The sequence below is a fragment of the Uranotaenia lowii genome, chromosome 3, assembly GCF_029784155.1.
Source record: "Uranotaenia lowii strain MFRU-FL chromosome 3, ASM2978415v1, whole genome shotgun sequence".
Lineage (NCBI taxonomy): Eukaryota > Metazoa > Arthropoda > Insecta > Diptera > Culicidae > Uranotaenia > Uranotaenia lowii.
This window is the reverse complement of record NC_073693.1, coordinates 358,732,345-358,751,518: the sequence shown is the minus strand read 5'-3', so window position 1 is coordinate 358,751,518 and position 19,174 is coordinate 358,732,345. Positions and strand designations below refer to the sequence as shown.

Below are 19,174 nucleotides of genomic sequence, written 5' to 3'. Positions count from 1 at the left end.
CTGCAGTGCTACACTTGTGTCAGATTTCAAGAAGGAATTATAGATTAAGGTGAAGTGTTGATTTTAAGATAAATTTTAGTAACCTATGAATCCGTTGTCAAGATAAACAAACTGTATCTAAGCTCCGGGTATAAATCGTGCTCGGCAGCTAATATATTCTACGCCATGGTCCTTTACACGTGGAATAGTTTGGAAGTGAAAAAGTGAAGAAGTATTTTCGCAAGATGGTTCTCCCACGAGGTGATGGTCCCCGAAGCAACGAGAATAGCGGCAGAAGCCCAAGCAGCAGCAGAAGCGGTACTGGCGGTGATCCATCCGGTCAAGACGACGGCGGAAGGCAACTAGCGGTCGGTGCGCGTTCTCATGGCAGCTGCCGGCTATCGAAAAGTTGAAGGGACGAATCAACTACTCTTCTTGGTCCTTATTCTCATCCGAGAAGGGTCGTGACGTGACGTCAAATCGAGAGATGGCGACGATATGGACCGGAAACGAACGAGCGAGCGTTAGCTGCCATTTGTCTGAGCATCCAGAAGAGCAACTTTAATCTGGTGCGAAACGCGGAAACAGCTCAAGAGGCCTGGAACAAGCTGGAGAGAGGACGATAGATTGAGCCGCCGGTGTGTTTTACTGGACAAGCTGACGTCGGTCAAATAAGAAGACTCCGAGAGCGTGGAGGATTACATCGATGAGTTGGTTACGACAACCGACAGCCTGTGTGAAATCGGTTCCAAGGTTAACGATCAGTGGCTGGCATCTTTGCTGCTGAAGGGTCTTCCGGCTTACTATGCCCCGAAGATAATAGGCATTCAAGCGTCTGCTGACGTCCAATGCCATCAAAACGAAGATTCTTCAAGACGTTAGGTGGCCATTGACGAGCTCTGGTGATGAAGGTGCCCTGTACACGAAGCAAAAGTTTCGGCATGCGAAGGGTGTTCCTCGATCTGGTGGTGCGTGAAGGAACATCGGCTTGCTGAAAACGGGACATGAGATCTGGGCAGGACGGCGATTCGAAACAAATGGATTTCCCAGCGCAAACGAAAATCCGTGGCCGACCCGAGCGATACAAGGCGGAGCTGCTGGTAAAATTCTATACTGATGCCGTTTGGGTATGAGATCCAGATACTCGAAAATCCGTAGCGATATCTAGGAAGGCTTCTAGCCAGCTCTAATTTGTAAAAAAAAACACGTTTGAAGAATTACGACAATATAGATAGCCCATTAGGGTGCCTATAGTTTCCAAAGTCAAAGACGGGTGACCTGACAAGCTGATCTTTTCGTTTTATAATTACTTTGCATAGAGGGTAGGTCCAAAAAACTGGCAATGGTGAAATTCTCAAAATGCTCTAAATCTTTAGATCAGAACAGAACTCTTCAGAATTTGTTACAGTACCCGCGTAAAACTTGAAAAATCAGCCGGACTTGAATGATCTCATCCGAAAACTTTGATTATCTCATTTTTTCTGATTTTCTTCATTTTCTCATGCTTTATCTTCTTATTAGCGACTCTTAAGCCACTCAACACTGTATATTAATAGGGATTAACGTTTACAATAATTTTACTTCAGTTTTTCAACAACTTAAGAATGGTAGGGTTTTGAAATTTGAGCTTTCTTGAACAAAGTGTCTACTTTCTATTCAAAATTTAGTTGAATTTTTTTCCAATTTTTGTCCGAGTGATCTCTCATAGTGCAATACAGTGACATGTTTTGTTGATTTTCTGTGTTTTACATGCTACTTTGATCATGAGATTTGACAGCAGCGACTTCTCTCGGAAAATAAGCTTTTCCAGTGATCAATCTTTAGTGGGGGCTTGAAATGATGTGAAAGATGCTCAACCAAGAACTCATAATATTGCGGATCCGTTCTTTGCTTTACAAATTCCCAATTTTCGGATCATTTAAAACAAGCTTGAAAAAAAATCCTACCACAAGAAAGTGTTGCTTCAATCGTCATAGAAGTGCACGGCTTTGCAAAAAATTAAAACGAAATCGCTTTGAGGCAGCCTGATTCCTCAAGATGAAGTTAAAATAGTTGTAGTGCTAAAAAAGCAAGTTTAAAATTTATTGTTTCGCGATACAGTCTGAGAGTATTGTTAAACTCGGACGAACGTTGAATTCAGTCCTTCAATTTTGTTTAATCTGGTTGAGCAAAAAACTTGTTGAAATTCACAGACTCATTATCATTGCATCAGAAAGCAGCAAAAAAAAAAAAAACAAACCAAAATAAAACAAAATACTTAAATTCCTTCGTGAGCCGCTGTGTACCGTAATGGGTCTTTCTTTCTTTCTGGGGCCGCTATCATCGGTTTGCTATCTCCTGTTGCCTGATCGCATTCGAAGGTGAATGTTATTTTTATGGACTAATAAATGTTTATGTTAGTCGGTCATTCAGTTGATTCGATGAGGCCATACCGGGGTTTAGCATCTGCGGTTTTGGGGCGCTGCAAAACGGATTAGTATAAGAACCATCATTATCACCTCGCTCGCTGCTTTCGGAGGTGTTAAAATTATGCTCCGATCAAATTAACGGCCAACGAGCTACTCCAAATATCGAAGGGTCAAGTTTAAACGAGGGTTGCATTTCGATTTCTATTTTCTCTGCACAGATGTATAGAAGTAATCAAACGTCTAAAATGATCAGTAGAAGTAGTAGGTAAGCAAAATAAAGAGGGAGATCAACATCGCCAAAATTGTCTTACGTAATTTGATGCACCGTCTTCGAGAATCTCAATCACCTGAATTAAGCTGCACATTAAGATGTCATGCAAATGACTCTCCCATTTTGACGCAAGTTCGTTGGTAATTGACCCAATGAGAATCTCATTTCCATTTTCCGCCCTCGGAATAGCGTGAAAAGTCAATGATTATCCGAAAAAGTTGGTACTGCTGGTACTAAACATCCATAAATAGGCGGACAATTAATAGTTAGTCATTTGCATCATTCCATCTTCCTGCCGACGAAGACGGTAGAAATGTGCCAATCCCTTTTCCCACCAGTGTTTTTATTTTTTTTCCAAATGAGATTCTTTTTGCTTTCATCACAACTACCTGCTTGGCCTTCGGTGGAGTTATTTTATTTTTCTGAAAAGTTGTACCGAAACCGCGAGACTGAAGAAATACAATATGATTCACCAAACGAGAACCGGTGAAAAAAATTTCCCAATGCGTCGCAAATGGTTCAACAAATGGGAGCATTTAGTAAGTCGCTGTATGATGGGGAATCTAGAATTCCATGCTAGAGTTAAATACCCAAAGCCACTACACGAATGATCTGGCAAGTACGCACTAATGAACCGTAGAACCATGCTGCTTGTCCATCATCCCGAGCTGAATTCGTCAAAAAGTGGCGTCAAATTTCTCTAATAATTTGGAAAGTGGAAATTAGGTATGCTTCATCTAAAGGTCGGGACACCTTCCAATTAGGATGAAGTAGCGTTAAAATTTGCTTCACTGAATGGGTACTTAACTGATCATCACGAAACGGAACATGTGCATAATTTCACACTCGTATATTATTGAACTGATACAGGACAAAAGAAGAAACATATCGAAGATGAAATTTTGTATTGCAGTAAATTGTTTTTTATTCTAATCCCTAATCTATTTCCCTTTTAAAACAGAAATTAATTTACGTTTTAGAAAAACCAAGCCCGGATTAAGGGAGTGGGGCCAATGGAGGGCAATTGGCCCGGCTCAATGGTGCTCCCGAGGAAGAAAAAAATTTACCATTACTTTAATCATACAGCTTTCAGCTCTAGAAATCTAGCAAAGAAAGAATTGACCCAAGAAAATTGAAATTAAAACGTAAAATATAACAAGTAAAGGGTGATACGGTCAAACTTGGTCAAGCGGAAACGCGTGTAAATCGGTGAAATCGATTATTTAAAAAATCAAATTAAATTTCTTTTCCAAGTTTAATTAACATAAAATTCAGGAAAAATGTTCAGTTAGGCTTCTGCTTTTCCAATTCCGAATTGCCGGGCCTTAAGCTTAACACCTGCCATCAGATTTTGTACCTTGTCCACCTTTTTCGCCGCAGAAAGCCAGTTTGCCTTGAACTGCTGCTCGTCCTTAGCAGTTTTTTTGGTCTTCTTTAGGTTCCGCTTGATAATAGCCCAGTATTTCTCAATTGGGCGGAGCTCTGGCGTGTTGGGAGGGTTCTTGTCCTTGGGAACCACCTGCACGTTGTTGGCGGCGTACCACTCCATGCCTTTTTTACCGTAATGGCAAGATGCCAAATCCGGCCAAAACAGTACCGAACAACCGCGTTTCTTCAGGAAAGGCAGCAGACGTTTATTCAAACACTCTTTCACGTAAATTTCTTGGTTGACAGTCCCGGAAGCTATGAAAATGCTGCTTTTCAAGCCACAGGTACAGATGGCTTGCCAAACCAGATATTTCTTCGCGAACTTTGACAGTTTCATGTGCTTGAAAATATCTGCTACCTTTCCCCTTCCTTTTGTCGTATAAAACTCCTGTCCCGGAAGCTGCTTGTAGTCGGCTTTGACGTAGGTTTCGTCGTTCATTACCACGCAGTCAAACTTCGTCAGCATCGTCATGTACAGCCTCCGGGATCGCGCTTTGGCCGTCGTATTTTGTTTATCATCGCGATTTGGAGTCACTACCTTCTTGTAAGTCGATAGTCCGGCTCGTTTTTTGGCTCGATGCACGGTTGTAGACGATTCACCCAGCTTATTTGCGGCATCTCGGAGAGAGAGGTTAGGGTTTCGCTTGAAACTACCGGCAACTCTCTTTGTCGTCTCAGCGGCTTCCGGTTTTCGATTTCCCCCCGATCCAGACTTCCTGGCTGTCGACAAACTTTTCCCAAACACTTTAATTACATTTGTAACGGTTGATTTGGCAACTTTTAGCAATTTTGCCAGCTTTGCGTGCGAGTAGCTCAGATTTTCGCGATGCGCGAGTAAAATTTTGATACGCTGCTCTTCTTCCATGGACGGCATTTTGACAACTGAAGAGTGAATTCCAAAATCAAAATAGGAGCAACGTTCTACACACACACACACACACCTTCAAAATGAGTGGCGTTCAGGTTTTTAAAATGCAAAATTGAAAGAAATACGTCAAGTTGATATTGACCAAATTTTGACCGTATCATCAGGGGGGCCAGTGAAAAAATTTCCCTAATAGTTCACTGTATCAGAAGTTAAGGGGGCCCCCTAGAATTGCAGAATTTTCCCTACACTTTTATTGGCTGGGAAAATCAGTACAACTATTTTCAAAACCTAGCATAAGCTTTTTTACACAAAATCCGAACAAATCAAGTAGAAACCAGTGATTACCTCGAATATTCATTTGTCAAACTTGTCAACAGCGTTAGAATCGTTTTTGAAACTACAAAAAAAAAACAAATTGAGATAAAGAAAGTTAAAGAAAATTTAGAACAATTTGAGTTGAGCCAGATCATGCTTTACTTTCCCTGTCAACTTTACTTTGAAAACCTTTTAATGTTCGAATAAATCCGGAAAATCTGGTATGCCTCCAATACATAATACATCACTTCCTCTTGGGAACCTAGCCACGAGCAGGAATCTCGAAAAATTTTACCATAAATTTCTTTGTCCCCCAGAACACATCTGTCCATTGCAAAGAAATCCGGTTACAAATTGAAACCTATGTAATCGCAAACTTGGAAATTGGAAGGTTAGGTTTGAATTTAAATGTCTAGCTCTTTCAGTTACCTGGTGAATTGATCGTTAATCTAAATAGGAATTGATTGGACTTCCTGGCACTGTCTGTAGCTATTCTATCTACATTTGAAACAATTTTAACTTTAACTGAGAGTTATTTTCTAATTTTTATAATACCTACGCTTTTTATACGACTTGCACTAGCTTTTACTCACAGATTTATGAATTCGAAAACTATCAGATTGCTATGATTAGTTTAAATCCTAAACCTACCTAACGGCAAGAAATAAGGTAGGGAAAAGGTTTCCTAAATGGGCCTATCGGGTTAAATGCGCCTACGGCTGTTTGACAAAATGGCGGTCAAGACAACATTTCTAATCAATGCATTTTGAGGGTGATACGCTTTGAACATAAGACAAGAAAGAATTTTATGAATAAACTAACTCAAAAAAATTTAAAAATTCATACAAAGTTTTGATATCTTTTGATGTAATATTTTGTCTTTTAAAAATTATACGATAGGGAGCTCAAAACAAAAAGTTGGGTGGTTTTTGTTTCTCATTCAAATAAACCTTAGCTTAGCTTAGCTTAACTTGATTGACTACTCACATCCACCTTTGAACTATGGAACCCGAAATACTTCATCTTGAATTTATTTATCATTAGGTGATTTCATTTTTGCTTCCACATTACTTTTAATGCATTTCGAACTCCATTGCCGCTGGCGTGGTTCAGTAGAACAAATTCCACATCGCCAATGGTTTCTACTCCGTGATTGACCGAGGCCATCAGTTTTGCTCAAAGGTCAAAAGAATGGTGCTTGGGATTAGCAGCTCATCCTCAATGCACAAAACAGATGCTCTCTCTTTAAACATCAATAACGGAGCCGGCCACGTCCTAGTAGTCATTGGATAGATTGGAAAAGGTAGAAAGGGATGAAAGATCAATTTTGTGCTTTAGGACCGAGGTTACCTCTGCATCCTAGCAAAATAATTTAAAGTTGGAGGTTTGGGAGAAAAGGAAATGAGCAGGATACACTTTTGACTAGTATAATGATGTGAAAAACCAAATACAATACATTGTACTACGCTATTGTTCTTCCCTAAAGACACTCAAAAGGTTAAAAATGCATAATGTTTTAATACATTAACTTCCATTATTGAAGAATTAAATTGAAGAAAAAATGATATCAATGTAAAAACAAATTATTTAAAAAACGATGGTGACTGTCTTTCTTTTCTTTTACCTTCAACATACTAAATTTAATCTAAACATAAAAAAGTATGTATCAGATTAGTCAGATTTTGTCAAAAATTATTTTACTTTATGAAAATATTACTGTTACCAATATTATTGGTGTTACCAAAAAAGTTATTTATCCATTAAAGGTTTAGCCAAATTTCAAAATTATGGAATCCAGGATTTATGATCCTACAAAAATTGGAATTCCAATCAAAACTGCAACTTTTTGCCAATTTTAAACTTCCGAAAATGCACTTTAACGCCGATGAATTCTGTAGTTTATTCAAAGTCAATTTCGTGACAGAAAAAAGTGATGTAGATCAACAATATATGTATGTAACTGCATATACACGTAGCGAAAAGATTTTTTAATTCAAAGGAAAGTGCCGCAAAAACAAAGGAAAATTTCCTTTGAATTTGGGATAGTTAATTTTTGTTTTGTTTCAAATACATTTCCCTTTTTTGAAAAATCTTTCGATTCAAAATATGAATGATTTGATTTAAAACACAGTTTCATTTGTTTCAATTTTATTTTCTTTTGCCACAATGTAACTCAGATTTAGATTTAAAAGCATTTATTCATTGAACCATTTTCATTTATTCCAATTGGAAGAAATATTTTCTATTGTTTTGAAATTCCTATTAGGAATTTCAAATAATGAAAAGAAACAATTTTAGATGCTAAATATATTTTTATTTTCAAATGAAACACTATAGGTTACAAACTGCTTCAATAGCATCGAATCATCCGGTCGTAATTTTCGTCGACCTGACCGCTGCATTTGGAGTGGTGTCATCTTGTGCAGCTTTCACCTCGGTTGGGGCATCCAGGGACTTGAAAAAACCATCCGTCGGCCCTGGTCCTGTACGAACGCAATCACTTATAGAAAATCTTCAATATTCACTCTGTAATTGACATACTTACCATCATCATAAATCCTTATAATTTAGCTAACTCTGATCTACATTTTCACACGACCAGCCAATCTTGATTCGATTTTCTGTTCTTCTTAAAATATCTTTTGAATCAAAGGCTGAAGTTTTTATTTAAAGGAATCATTTCTTCAAGTTTAAAAGCATTGTTCTTTGGTTCAAAAAAATTTGACTTAGTTTCAAAAGAAATAAGCTCAGTTACCATTTAATTAGAATCAAAGTATTTGCTTAAAATCAAAATCCAAAAATATTTAGTTCAAAGAATTAATTCCTTTCAAAAAAATTTTTTTTGAACCGAAAACAAAAGTTTTTGATTCAAATAAAACAGGAGTTTGATTCAAAATAATGAAAGTTTTGAATCAAAACCAGTTTTGTTTTGTTTCAAAAGCCTAGTTTTCTCTGCGTGTAATAAATATATAATCGATAATCAGAAATATAACTAAACGATTAACTCAAACCGATGAACCCGACAAAAATTAAGTCAAAGTTTCCCATTAGAAGCTAAAATTGTATCACAATTTAGGAACTGTGAATTATCAAATTCTAACCTTACTCAAAGACTAAAAATAAAAAAAATACTTATAATCAAAGGTTTGAAGAACCTCTTAGCTGAATGAAACTATGATTTCAAAGTAGTCGAAGATTCCTTTGAATTCAGCTACAGTTTTTGAAAGACCCAAATACTAGTATTTCACTAGCTACTTGCTAGCATCCTCAGTGGGTTATCGACTGTCGATAACCCACTGAGGATGCTAGCAAGTGTGCTGTGTGGCAGTGGCCTAAAGAATACTGCCACTGGGATACTGGTCCATGTCGTAAGAGGCGACTTATCCAGTACTTCCCAGATACGTTTATCTCATATTTCTGTCTATTGGAAATCAATGAGGCTGTATCTGGGCGGGGGAGAAAATAGGTCAAGGTCAATTATTGCATGCAGAGTTTAGAAGTTTTTCAAGTTCAAAACATTGGAAGGAAATGTTTTGAATCTGAATCAGTTTTAAATTCTTGCTAGTATTTTTTGACCTTTGTACGTATTTTCTCTCGAGAAGGGTATGCCAATAGTGCATATGTAGTATATGCATTTGCACAAGCTGTATTCTTCCATATTTTCTCGTTTTACCAAATTGGAATATGATTTTTCATTTAACAAATCTCTTTGCTCTCCTAGTAACTCCATTCAATAAAATCTCTTCACAAGTGTTCAAATGTGAATCGCAAACGCATCGCTTACGGTCCCATTGCTTCTGAAATCATAGAAGAATATGATCTAAATTACATCAATTATATCTGTTACGTCAAGCGCAAAATAAGTGTATTTTCCTTATAATGGACAAGTATTCAGTCCCTTCTATCTTTGGATTGGCAACAGAATTTTGTGGAGGTAAATGTCCGTTCATATAAAGATATTTAATTGTAAAAATTGCATCATGGTTATTCAATCATTGAGCCGTACAAATATCGTTTCCGTGAAAAAAAAAAAAATTCAAAAAAAAAAAATATATATATATATTTTTTTTTAGGGTTGCCAAAAGGCTTCAATATTACCTATTAAATCAAGTTTTTGATCAAAACTTGTATCGCATGTCGACAGTCATATCTGTTTCACCTAATATATGTCACTTCTCTTGTATTGACACATGTTCCCTTAGCTTTAGAATGGTTATAGTGTTAAGAAGAGTCAAAGCTCCTTAATATCGTACTCTGATATTTCGTATCATACGTCAATCCTGGTTCTGGAATCCACTGCTACAGCTTCGTGCAGTGTTAATATCGCTTGTATCAAATTTGGCGTCACAGAAGCTCATTGTAGTCGTCTAACCAGTCTAACTGGTCAGTAAAATAAAAATATATAAAATCAAGACTTTGTGTTCTGAATCTCCTGTATGGTTAAGCTATGATTCAGAGGTACTATTGTACCTATATTTACCTTCCACTTAGTGTGTACATGTCCCCTCTTTTGCCCGACTTCATTCTTTTTAATGTATGTCAGAATTTAACAAAGGAAGTTAAAAAAGTCCTTATTTCCAATATTTTGATCAAAAAAAAAAAAAAGCTTCATTGCTTAAAAATCCCTATGTGGACAGGCTAAATGCCAACTTTGCCATTCTAAAATCGTTTATTTGCCCTCATTGTAGCATCCTGGTTAGAACATTTTCTGATCATTGTAAACTCAAATCTCCTGAATTTTGTAGTTGTGAATCAATAATGTATGACTCTTTTAGCTCATATATGCCTGTTATTCGATTGCTAGAAAGCTTTTATGTACTCTCGCCTTTCCTGATATAAGTGTATCTCATTCTAAGAATTTAAACTAAAATAACAATCTGTCATTTTTCACCCAATGTGGTTATAAGCTTCAATGCTTCAAAATTTCCTACGTGGATCGGCTTTATGCCCTAAATATTTATTTATTTTCTAATCCTTTTATGGTTTTCAGGTTTCTCAGGTATATGATGAAATCTGTAAAAAAAAGGCTAGGCACAATTTTCCCGTTTGTTTGGATAACGTGCCGCTATCAAGCCTACCCCTTTTCTGATACCTGATACCTGACCCAAATACTAGTATTTCACTAGCTACTTGCTAGCATCCTCAGTGGGTTATCGACTGTCGATAACCACTGAGGATGCTAGCAAGTAGCTAGTGAAATACTAGTATTTGGGTCTTTCAAATACTGAAGCTGAATTCAAAGGAATCTTCGACTACTTTGAAATCATAAAAAATATACTTTAGCTTTGTGCTATCAGGCTGGTAGTATCAGGTTTTTTAATGAAGAGCATTCCTGGAGGGAAACCATCCGAGTCAGGAATCGGGAATCTAACTGATAAGAATAATCAAAGATCGATCACACCAAATTCTTCCATCATTTCCTTGTTGAAAAGATCGTAGGTTCAGCAGTCCATTTCCTTCGCTTGGTATCCTAGGTCCACAGAGCAGTTTGGGAAAACATTTGATCGAAAATTTCTGCAGCTCACCCGTTTCGGGAATTGGGTATTATTTTTTCTCTACATCCACACGATTGTCCCTAAAAAGTCTTGAAATTTTCGGAGCCTCTGTCAAACGCGTCCTTCTTATAGCGTTGACTACTTAGATCTCCCTCTGTTTCTCATTCAAATAAACCTTAGAAGTCAAACAAATTTTAGCTTTTATGATTGTTTCAAAATGATTTGAAAGAGGAATAAGAGAGTGTTTTTTGTATGCCTCCATCATGTTTGTAAAATGCCGCTATCCTAAAATAACAGGTTAAATAAAATGATGATATGATTTTGATCATTAAAACTTTGAATTTAAGCTCTTATTAACACCTTTAGGGAGAATTGAAGATCTCATAACATATTTGATAAAGTTTCTATTATGAATGAACTGCCCTCGTTATATGGCAACCCTAACTTTTGTTTTATTCTATAAAATAATAAAAGAAATAGATTTTAATAAAACTTCAGCTTTGTCCTATGAAAGTTATCAGTTTCTATATTTCCAATGAAATTAAACGGAAAAATTGCCAAAAACAGAAATTTTGCCTAAAACATAAATAGGCGCATTTAGCCCGCACGGTTTGAGGTTCGGCTATTTTGACAAAAGTTAGAATAAAATCGATTTCTCAAAAACTGAAGGAGATTTCAACATAAAAATTACTCCAATGTATAGAAAACAGATGACTGCACATATGTATATAGTTTTTGTACACATGTTCGATGTAATATTTGATTAAATCAGTGTTCTGCTTAGTAGGCGCATATAGCCCGCTTTTCCCCCTACATATTTTTAACTTCTGGCTAAAGCGATAAGGGTAACGAATTGGACGATATTCGAAACCTTATTCATACATGCTGAAAGAATGCAAGAGAGCAAAGTTTTTTCTCTCAACGCATGCGAACCGTTGCCAGCGACAATATTTGCTGCTTCTGTCATTGGACGATTCTTGCAAATACACCATCTGATTTTTAGTAATCTGGTTGCACTGCTGATCGCAGAGAGAACAACAAAGCTCTCACTTGACCCACGCGGGAGAAAAACAGGACTATACGTCTTCAAATCTGCAAACATGGCGGACTTATTACCATAACCGATTTAACCATTTAAACCGACTAGGAGTAACGATTTTTACGACCTTTAATTTGCGTAAGTTGAAATTGCGATTTGCGGTGACGTTTTTCAAGACTTGAGTTATCATTTTTAAGGCGATTTTATGTTTGCTGGGTAGAAAGCGGTTCATAAGACGAATCTTATGAAAATTATAATTAAAATTTTCCTGAGTGTAGTATAATTACAAACTTCAACCATTTTTTCGTAAATTTTGAAACATATTAACACAGACCCATAGCTTAAGAAAAGCATAGAATTTTGAGGTTTATTTTTGTTTAAATTGTTCCACGAATAACTGAGATATTTCAACTTATATGAAAAGTAGATAGGTAGGGGAGAATGAGGATACTTGATCCCTGGGGATACTTGATTCCTTAGCTAAATCTCGAAACTGGAATGTCTTACAAAGATCAAATGTTCTAGAAAAATGTGCCAAAATGAGCAAAATAACAATGCTCGTAGTTTAAAAAATTTTAACAAAATAATTGTTGAGTAATTGAACTTTGTTTGAAAAATTCACAAAATGTAACTTGAAGATCTTTTTTCATCACTTTAAAATGTTCCTTACATGGGAAAATTATGAAAAAAATATTTGTTCCAATGTATCAATCGTTCGAGCGTAGAATGAACTTAATAATGCCATATTTTCAAAGCAATGGAAAACTCTCAACTTTTTTCAGAAAAGTTTTCTAAAATGTTGATTATGGGTATAATTGATCCCCTAGAGTTGGGTACAATTGATCCCCCTTCCAAACGGCATATCTTCTTCTGAATTGATCGTTATGATTGCTGATCACGAAATTACTAATATTTATTCAAAAACTAATATTTATCAAACAATTGTCTGAAGAAAAGACCAAAAATAATTCATTTTCTCTAAATTATAAAAAAAATAGCGCCTTTAAGTATGCAATGTTATTAGCGTTAAGACAAAGTTATAGAATTTTCTTCTTATGTCTGCTATAAATTGTGAAATGAGAACAAACATGACCAAAATAGTAAATTAACATTCTATCTTGGGGTTTTGTTTGATTTTTATACAAGGATTAGGGCTTCCTGAATTAAAGATCAAGCCTCCTTCAATAGGGGATCAAGTCTCCCCTAACTTCAGAAAAATCGCAATTTTTTTACACCCACGAAAATGCTTCTAGTTCATCAACGGGGTTCAAGTATCGTTCTAATTTTTGGAGCATAGAAACTTGAAGTTACAAGCTGTCAGAAAATGTCAAAGACGGCGAGTTGCTAAATTTTTCCAAAAAGATATGGTGAAAATAAGAAAAGGGGATCAAGTATCCCCACTCTCCCCTATTGTAAAAAAATTTCGAATTGTTGTAGTACTTCCCAAACCCTCGTTAGGCGGCGTGTATGTCTCATCACTCTTACCTAACTTAGGACTTTTTTCTCAAAATATCATTCCAGCTTTCTCATGTTTTTAAGCTTCTCTTAGGTGTAGCTATAGCTTTTGACTAACAGTTTTCATTGGTATAGATTGTTAGCTTACCATAATTCAAAAGATTCAGCGCAAAAAGTAAATAAAAATAACGAATGGCTTTAGTTTTATGCCGATTTTAGTAGACTCCGCGGGGTTGGGTACTAGAGGGGTTAAAGACAACATCAAATTTCTGAGATCTAACTAAAAAAAGATTGATTCATTCGAGATTCATTTAATTTTTTTTTAAATTTTCGCATAAGAAAAAAAAATCCTGATACTTTATTTTCCAATTAAAGAAAGGTTTTATCCACATCCACATTCAATATTGACTAATATTATCTATTTTTTTTTTTTCAAATTTCAGCGAGTACGATAGCAACGTGATCACGATCTGCAACATTCGGGACCCGACGACCTCGATTGTGCTGTCGAAGCAGTACACCGACACGGTGGGCTCCCGGTGGCGCCTGAACGTATACCCCAAGGGCAACAACACCAATTACCGCTATCTGAGCACCTACGTAGAACTGTGTGACGGTGTCGCTGGAAGGTAGGAGAGTGTGGAGTTCCTTGAATTGAACTCTTAAAGATTTTTTTCTGGTTACAGATACCAGTACACAGTGGAACTGCTCCACAAGGATGCCCACAAACAGGTCAAGTTCCAATCGGAGGACCACTTTCGGGTCGGTGAAATACGAGGCTATCAGAAGTTTATCCGCGTGAAGCGCGTCCTGGAAGAGGGCTACCTCAACGAGGACGGGTCAATCTTTATCCGGCTGTCGATTAGGCCGGCTACGTTGGCGCTTCGTTGCCAATTTCAGGAAGAGTACCAAACCATCAAAGAGGAACGGATTTTGTTCCAGTTCAACAGCCAGTTGAGTCAACACTTGACGAGGATCAGGAATCTGAGAGACGAGAATGCGGCCCTACAGGCAATCGCCTATCCGGAATTCAATTCGAATGTTTTTGTGATGCGAAACTTCAGCGAGCTGCGGCAGGGGGATGAAGATGTGTGTTCGGATAATAGCTACGACGATCTGGGATGCTGTTGGCGTCTTATTGTGTACGCCAATGGCGATAATGAAGCGAGGGGTGAATGGTTGAGTGTGTATCTAAGATTGCTAGAAGGAATTCCCGGAAGGTAAGATAGTAAGACAAGATAGACTTCCACCAAAACTTAAACGTACCCATTTACAGCTACGAATACTGCATAGAGCTGCTGAACAACGACCCTGCCAAAACGGTTCGCATGGAAGGGACACAAACTTTTGAAATTCAGGAACGCTTCGGATGGTCCCAGTTTGCCAAACTGGAAATGATCTGCCAAAACGGGTTCGTCAACGAGGAACACGATTCGCTGTACTTCCGGTTTTCGTTGAGGCCCCAGAACTACAAGGCCAAATGTGAGCTACAGCAGTTACTGCGTGTGGACGCGAAAAAGGAAATCGAATCCCTTAAAAGGTAACTCTTCTAAAACCAAATGTTAAACTCCGATTCATATAGCAATTTTTTTCCTATTTCTATCTAGAGAACTAATACCGGCATTCAGTACGATTACTTACAAGCTGAAAAATTTCACCGAACTGCAGCAGAAGGAGGGCTTCGTATATTCGGATCCGCTGGTCGATGACCTCGGGTTCGCCTGGCGGTTGCTGATCTACGCGAACGGGCACAACGAGGCGCACGACTGCCACGTGAGCATCTATCTGGTGCTGTTCGAGGGCGTCTCCGGAAGGTGAGTTTTAACTGTAATGAACCATAAAAAATGCTATATGAAGGTCATCAGAAATATTTTTACATTAAAACACTCGACATTTTAACACAAACTACCATAAAGCTGAAACGAGCAAAACTATTTTCGAATAAGATAGAGTAATATTTTCCGAGTAAAAAGTGGCTCCAGAGATCAGCTAAAATTTAACAAAGCCCATTTTTGTGCAAAAGAGGTAGTAAAAGTCCAATGCCTTTTTAGCAAATCTCTGTGCCAAAAACGCGCTGAAAAGTGTTCTGTACCAAAGATGATATGATTGGAAAAGCACTACTGGCATGAAGATTCGGGCTCCCATGCAAAATGATGCATACATTCAAGATGCATCCCACTACATTCAAGCGAAACAAGAAAAACATTTTATGGGATTTTCCTCCTATTGGATAGTTCATCCCAGAAAAAAATGTGAGAATCGAACGCACTGCAACATCTCGTCTCTGCTTGCCAGTCCGATATCTTAACCAGTGCATCATCTGAGTCGGTTAAAAAACGAAAATTGTTGTCCTTCTGCCATTGTCAATTACCAAAAAAAGGCACTGCATTGGCCGTCTGCGAAATTTCAAGTCCGACATAGAATCTTATACCGATAATTCCACCTCCAAAGAAGTTTATTATTGAAGTAGAGTCTGATTTTGTGAGTGTAATGGTCGGGCTCGATTACCGTGCAAAAAATTGAACAAAAATTCCACAAAAGTTTTTGGTTCGTTCTTAATGCGTTTCATTAAATTAAGCAGAGTTTTCATTTATTCTTCTAGTTCCCATCTAACAGAAACTCGGCTTTTCTAATAACTCTCGTACTACATGTTCAGTTTTACCCGTAATTTTGATAAAGGCATATGACCCTATTACGTAAAAATTTAATAGCCAGACTTGGACAGCCAGACAAAAAGCTCTTTTTATTCTAAATATCACTTTTGAATTCACTTTTCTTCAAAGCTTTTTCAAACTTAAAATCGATACATTTTGAATGTGATGGGAAGTATTTGAGAAACATGAGCTATCAAAGAAAGAAAGAACATAAGCCGTAAATATCAGATATTTCTCGAAAAGATACAACGACTCACGGCAGGAACTTAAACCCGTAATTTCCGCAAGTGCTTGCCGGTGAGCCGTTGTATCTTTTTCGAGAAATTTATGATATTTACGTTTGTCGACAGGGGACCTATATTCGGGTGACGGGTTTATTTCCTGGGAGGCCCCGTTACATCAAAAACGGGTGACGCTCTCTGTCTTAAGTAAACCGCTCAGTTTAGCCACACGTTGCAAATCTTTGAGTTCTTCCTCTTTATTTTGTCGCTCTGAGAATTTCCTTGGGCCTGGCTAGTAAAACTACCAAAATAAGCGTGGCAACGATCGTGTCAAAGCTTGAGAGAATCTAGTAGCATTGGTTTGGTTTGCTTGTGGCAACAACAACATGGTGATCGGTGGATCGCTCTTCACCCATCGACCAGCACATAAGGTCACTTGGGCATCCCGAGATGGCCGAACAGATAGTCAAATTGACCCCATCTGCATCAGCCGAAAGAGGAGAAGGAGTCTTCTTGATGTCCGCAACAAACGAAGCGCAGACATTGCATCTGACCATCACCTCGTCCTTGGTGAGATACCGCCGGTTGGAAATCCAGAGGTGAAAAGGGTATACGTTGAACAGCTTAGAATTCCGAGCCTCGGAATTGCCGACAGACGGACAGTCGAAGAACAGTGGTGTGGAATAAAAAATGCCTTTATCACGACGAGCCATGGTACTCTCGGTAAAGTTTGTCGGAAGGAGTGAATGGAAGTCGGATGAAACTTGGAGGATGGTCGATGATCGGAGAAAGGTAAAAGTCGGAATTGAGCAGGCATGTACCGGGTCAGCCAAAGCAGCTGCCCGCTTACGATAGCGGATCTGGAAAAGGCAGTTAAACGAGCTTGTAGACTAGACAAGAGAGCCTATATAAACTCCCAAGCCGAAGAGGGAGAAAGAGCCGCCGTTAATGGAGATATCCGATTACTTTATGACTTTCTCACTGCCTTAGTGGTGCAAGGATTAATGCAAGAATGCCGCTGAAAGACCGAGCAGGTCAGTCATTGGCCGATTGAACAGATCAGCTCAAACGATGGACTGAGCACTTTGAACAACTCTTCCGAGTCACGAATAGCGATGGCCAACAGAACTCGCAGCTCGTAGCGCCAACTGTAAGTCGCATTAATGGCGTAAACTCTTAAGCGCCCTTGCTGGCTCAAATAGAAGCGGCAATCAAAAGCATGAAATTCAACAAAGCGCCTGGGATCGATTGCATCCCTGCTGAAATGCTGAAAGCCGTCCCTGCCTTGTCGGCACAAATGTTGCACCGTCTTTTGCTGACATCTGGGATACTGCAGCATTCCAGGCCGACTGGATGAAGGGTATCCTCGTAAAGGTCCCCAAGAAAGGAGAGTACGGTAACTGGCGAGGCATAACATTGATCTGTACAACCCTCAAAGTACTCTGCGAAGTGATCCTGAACAGGATCCAGGAGAAAATCGACGCTACACTCCAATGGCAACAAGCTGGAATTCGATCCGGATGATCATGTGTGGACCACATTACACGCTACGAATAATACTGGAACAAATCAACGAGCTCCAGGACTCTCTTCTACTGGTACTCATTGATTTCGAAAAAGCATTTGACCGACTTAACCACGAAAACATCTGAGATGCTCTAAGACGACGAGGGGTCCCAGAGAAACTTGTCCATCTCATCGAAGCACAGTACGAGGCATTTTCGTGGACGGTGTCCTTGTCCGAACCAATCCCGGTAACAGCTGGAGTGAGACAAGGATGTATTTTATCGCCGCTGCTTTTTCTTAGCGTAATGGATGAGATCTTGACTGGATCGACCGAGGACTGCCGCGGAATCCTTCAGCAATTGAGCAACTGAACGACCTTGACCTGGCAGACGATATTGTTTTGCTCGCCCAAACACAACAAGATATGCAGAGCAAACTCGACGACCTCACCGAAAGCTCCAAGGCAGCAGGTCTCAAAATCAATGTCGGAAGACCAAGTCGATGGAAATCAACACAGAAAATCGTTCCAATTTCGTGGTAGCTGGACAACAGGTTGAGACAGTGGAGTGCTTCCAGTATCTTGGTAGCCAGATTACGCCTGATGGTGGTACCAAGAAGGACATCGAAACCCGGATCAGAAAAGCCCGATTTGCGTTTGCGAATCTCCGAAACATCTTACGCTCACGCCAGATCTCACTACGAACTAAGATCCGAATCTTCAACTCAAACGTCAAATTGCTGTATTGCTGTACGGGTGTAAAACTTGGTGCACATAAGCGGTGACGACGCGAAAACTGCAAGTTTTTGTGAACCGCTGCCTGCGGAACATCATCCGCGCTTGGTGGTCTAGCAACTGGATCTCAAACGTTGAACTTCATCGCCGGTGTCATCAAAAGGCGCTAGAAATCGAAGAGATGAAAACGCTGCGAAGAGATGAAAACGAGATTTGCAGAGAGGCACTTGACGGAATCCAGATGGGCATCGAAGAAGAGGCAGGTCCAAAAGCTCTTGGCGGCGAAGTCTAGCCGCTGAAATCCGCACAGTTGACGAGAACCTTGGCTGGCAGCAAGTGAAGACGCTGGCTCCGGATCGCCAGCAGTGGAGATCTTTTATCTCAGCCCTATGCGTCGGTCAATCGGCGCCGGACCCTTAGGTGGTAGCTAGGGGAAATAGTAGTGCATTAGACGAAAAGGAGCGCCCAAGATCTTGGAAGTCAATGATTGGTTCATCATTTGCTACACGTGATCTCGAGTCTCGTCGATTAAAGGAGTAGCGTATTCGTTTGAAATATCGAAAAAGCAGACACTATCGCATGACGGTTAATTTCATCCAGCTGCAAGGGGAAGTGACAAGGAAAGTTGTGTTGTTGGAAACGTTTAGTATCAAGCCTCTTGAGAGCCTGTCCGTTTAAAGGGTGTCCACGATGAAATTGCGACACACAAAATTGATTTGCAAAATACGAGTTTCATCCGATTGCCATCAAATTTTAAGGGATTGAAAAACAACTATTAAACGTCATTTTACCATTTTACTCA

General features: G+C 38.9%; 1 protein-coding gene across 1 annotated transcript in view; it reads left to right on the top strand.

The window, feature by feature from the left end:
* The window catches only part of LOC129754005 (uncharacterized), an 85,521-nt gene that overhangs the window by 36,771 nt on the left and 29,576 nt on the right, over nucleotides 1-19,174 (top strand). Inside the window, exons 5-8 of the mRNA XM_055749859.1 lie at nucleotides 13,702-13,887; nucleotides 13,945-14,478; nucleotides 14,535-14,798; nucleotides 14,866-15,072. Coding sequence (XP_055605834.1) covers nucleotides 13,702-13,887; nucleotides 13,945-14,478; nucleotides 14,535-14,798; nucleotides 14,866-15,072 — 1,191 coding nt within the window. The remainder of the gene's footprint in view (nucleotides 1-13,701; nucleotides 13,888-13,944; nucleotides 14,479-14,534; nucleotides 14,799-14,865; nucleotides 15,073-19,174) is intronic.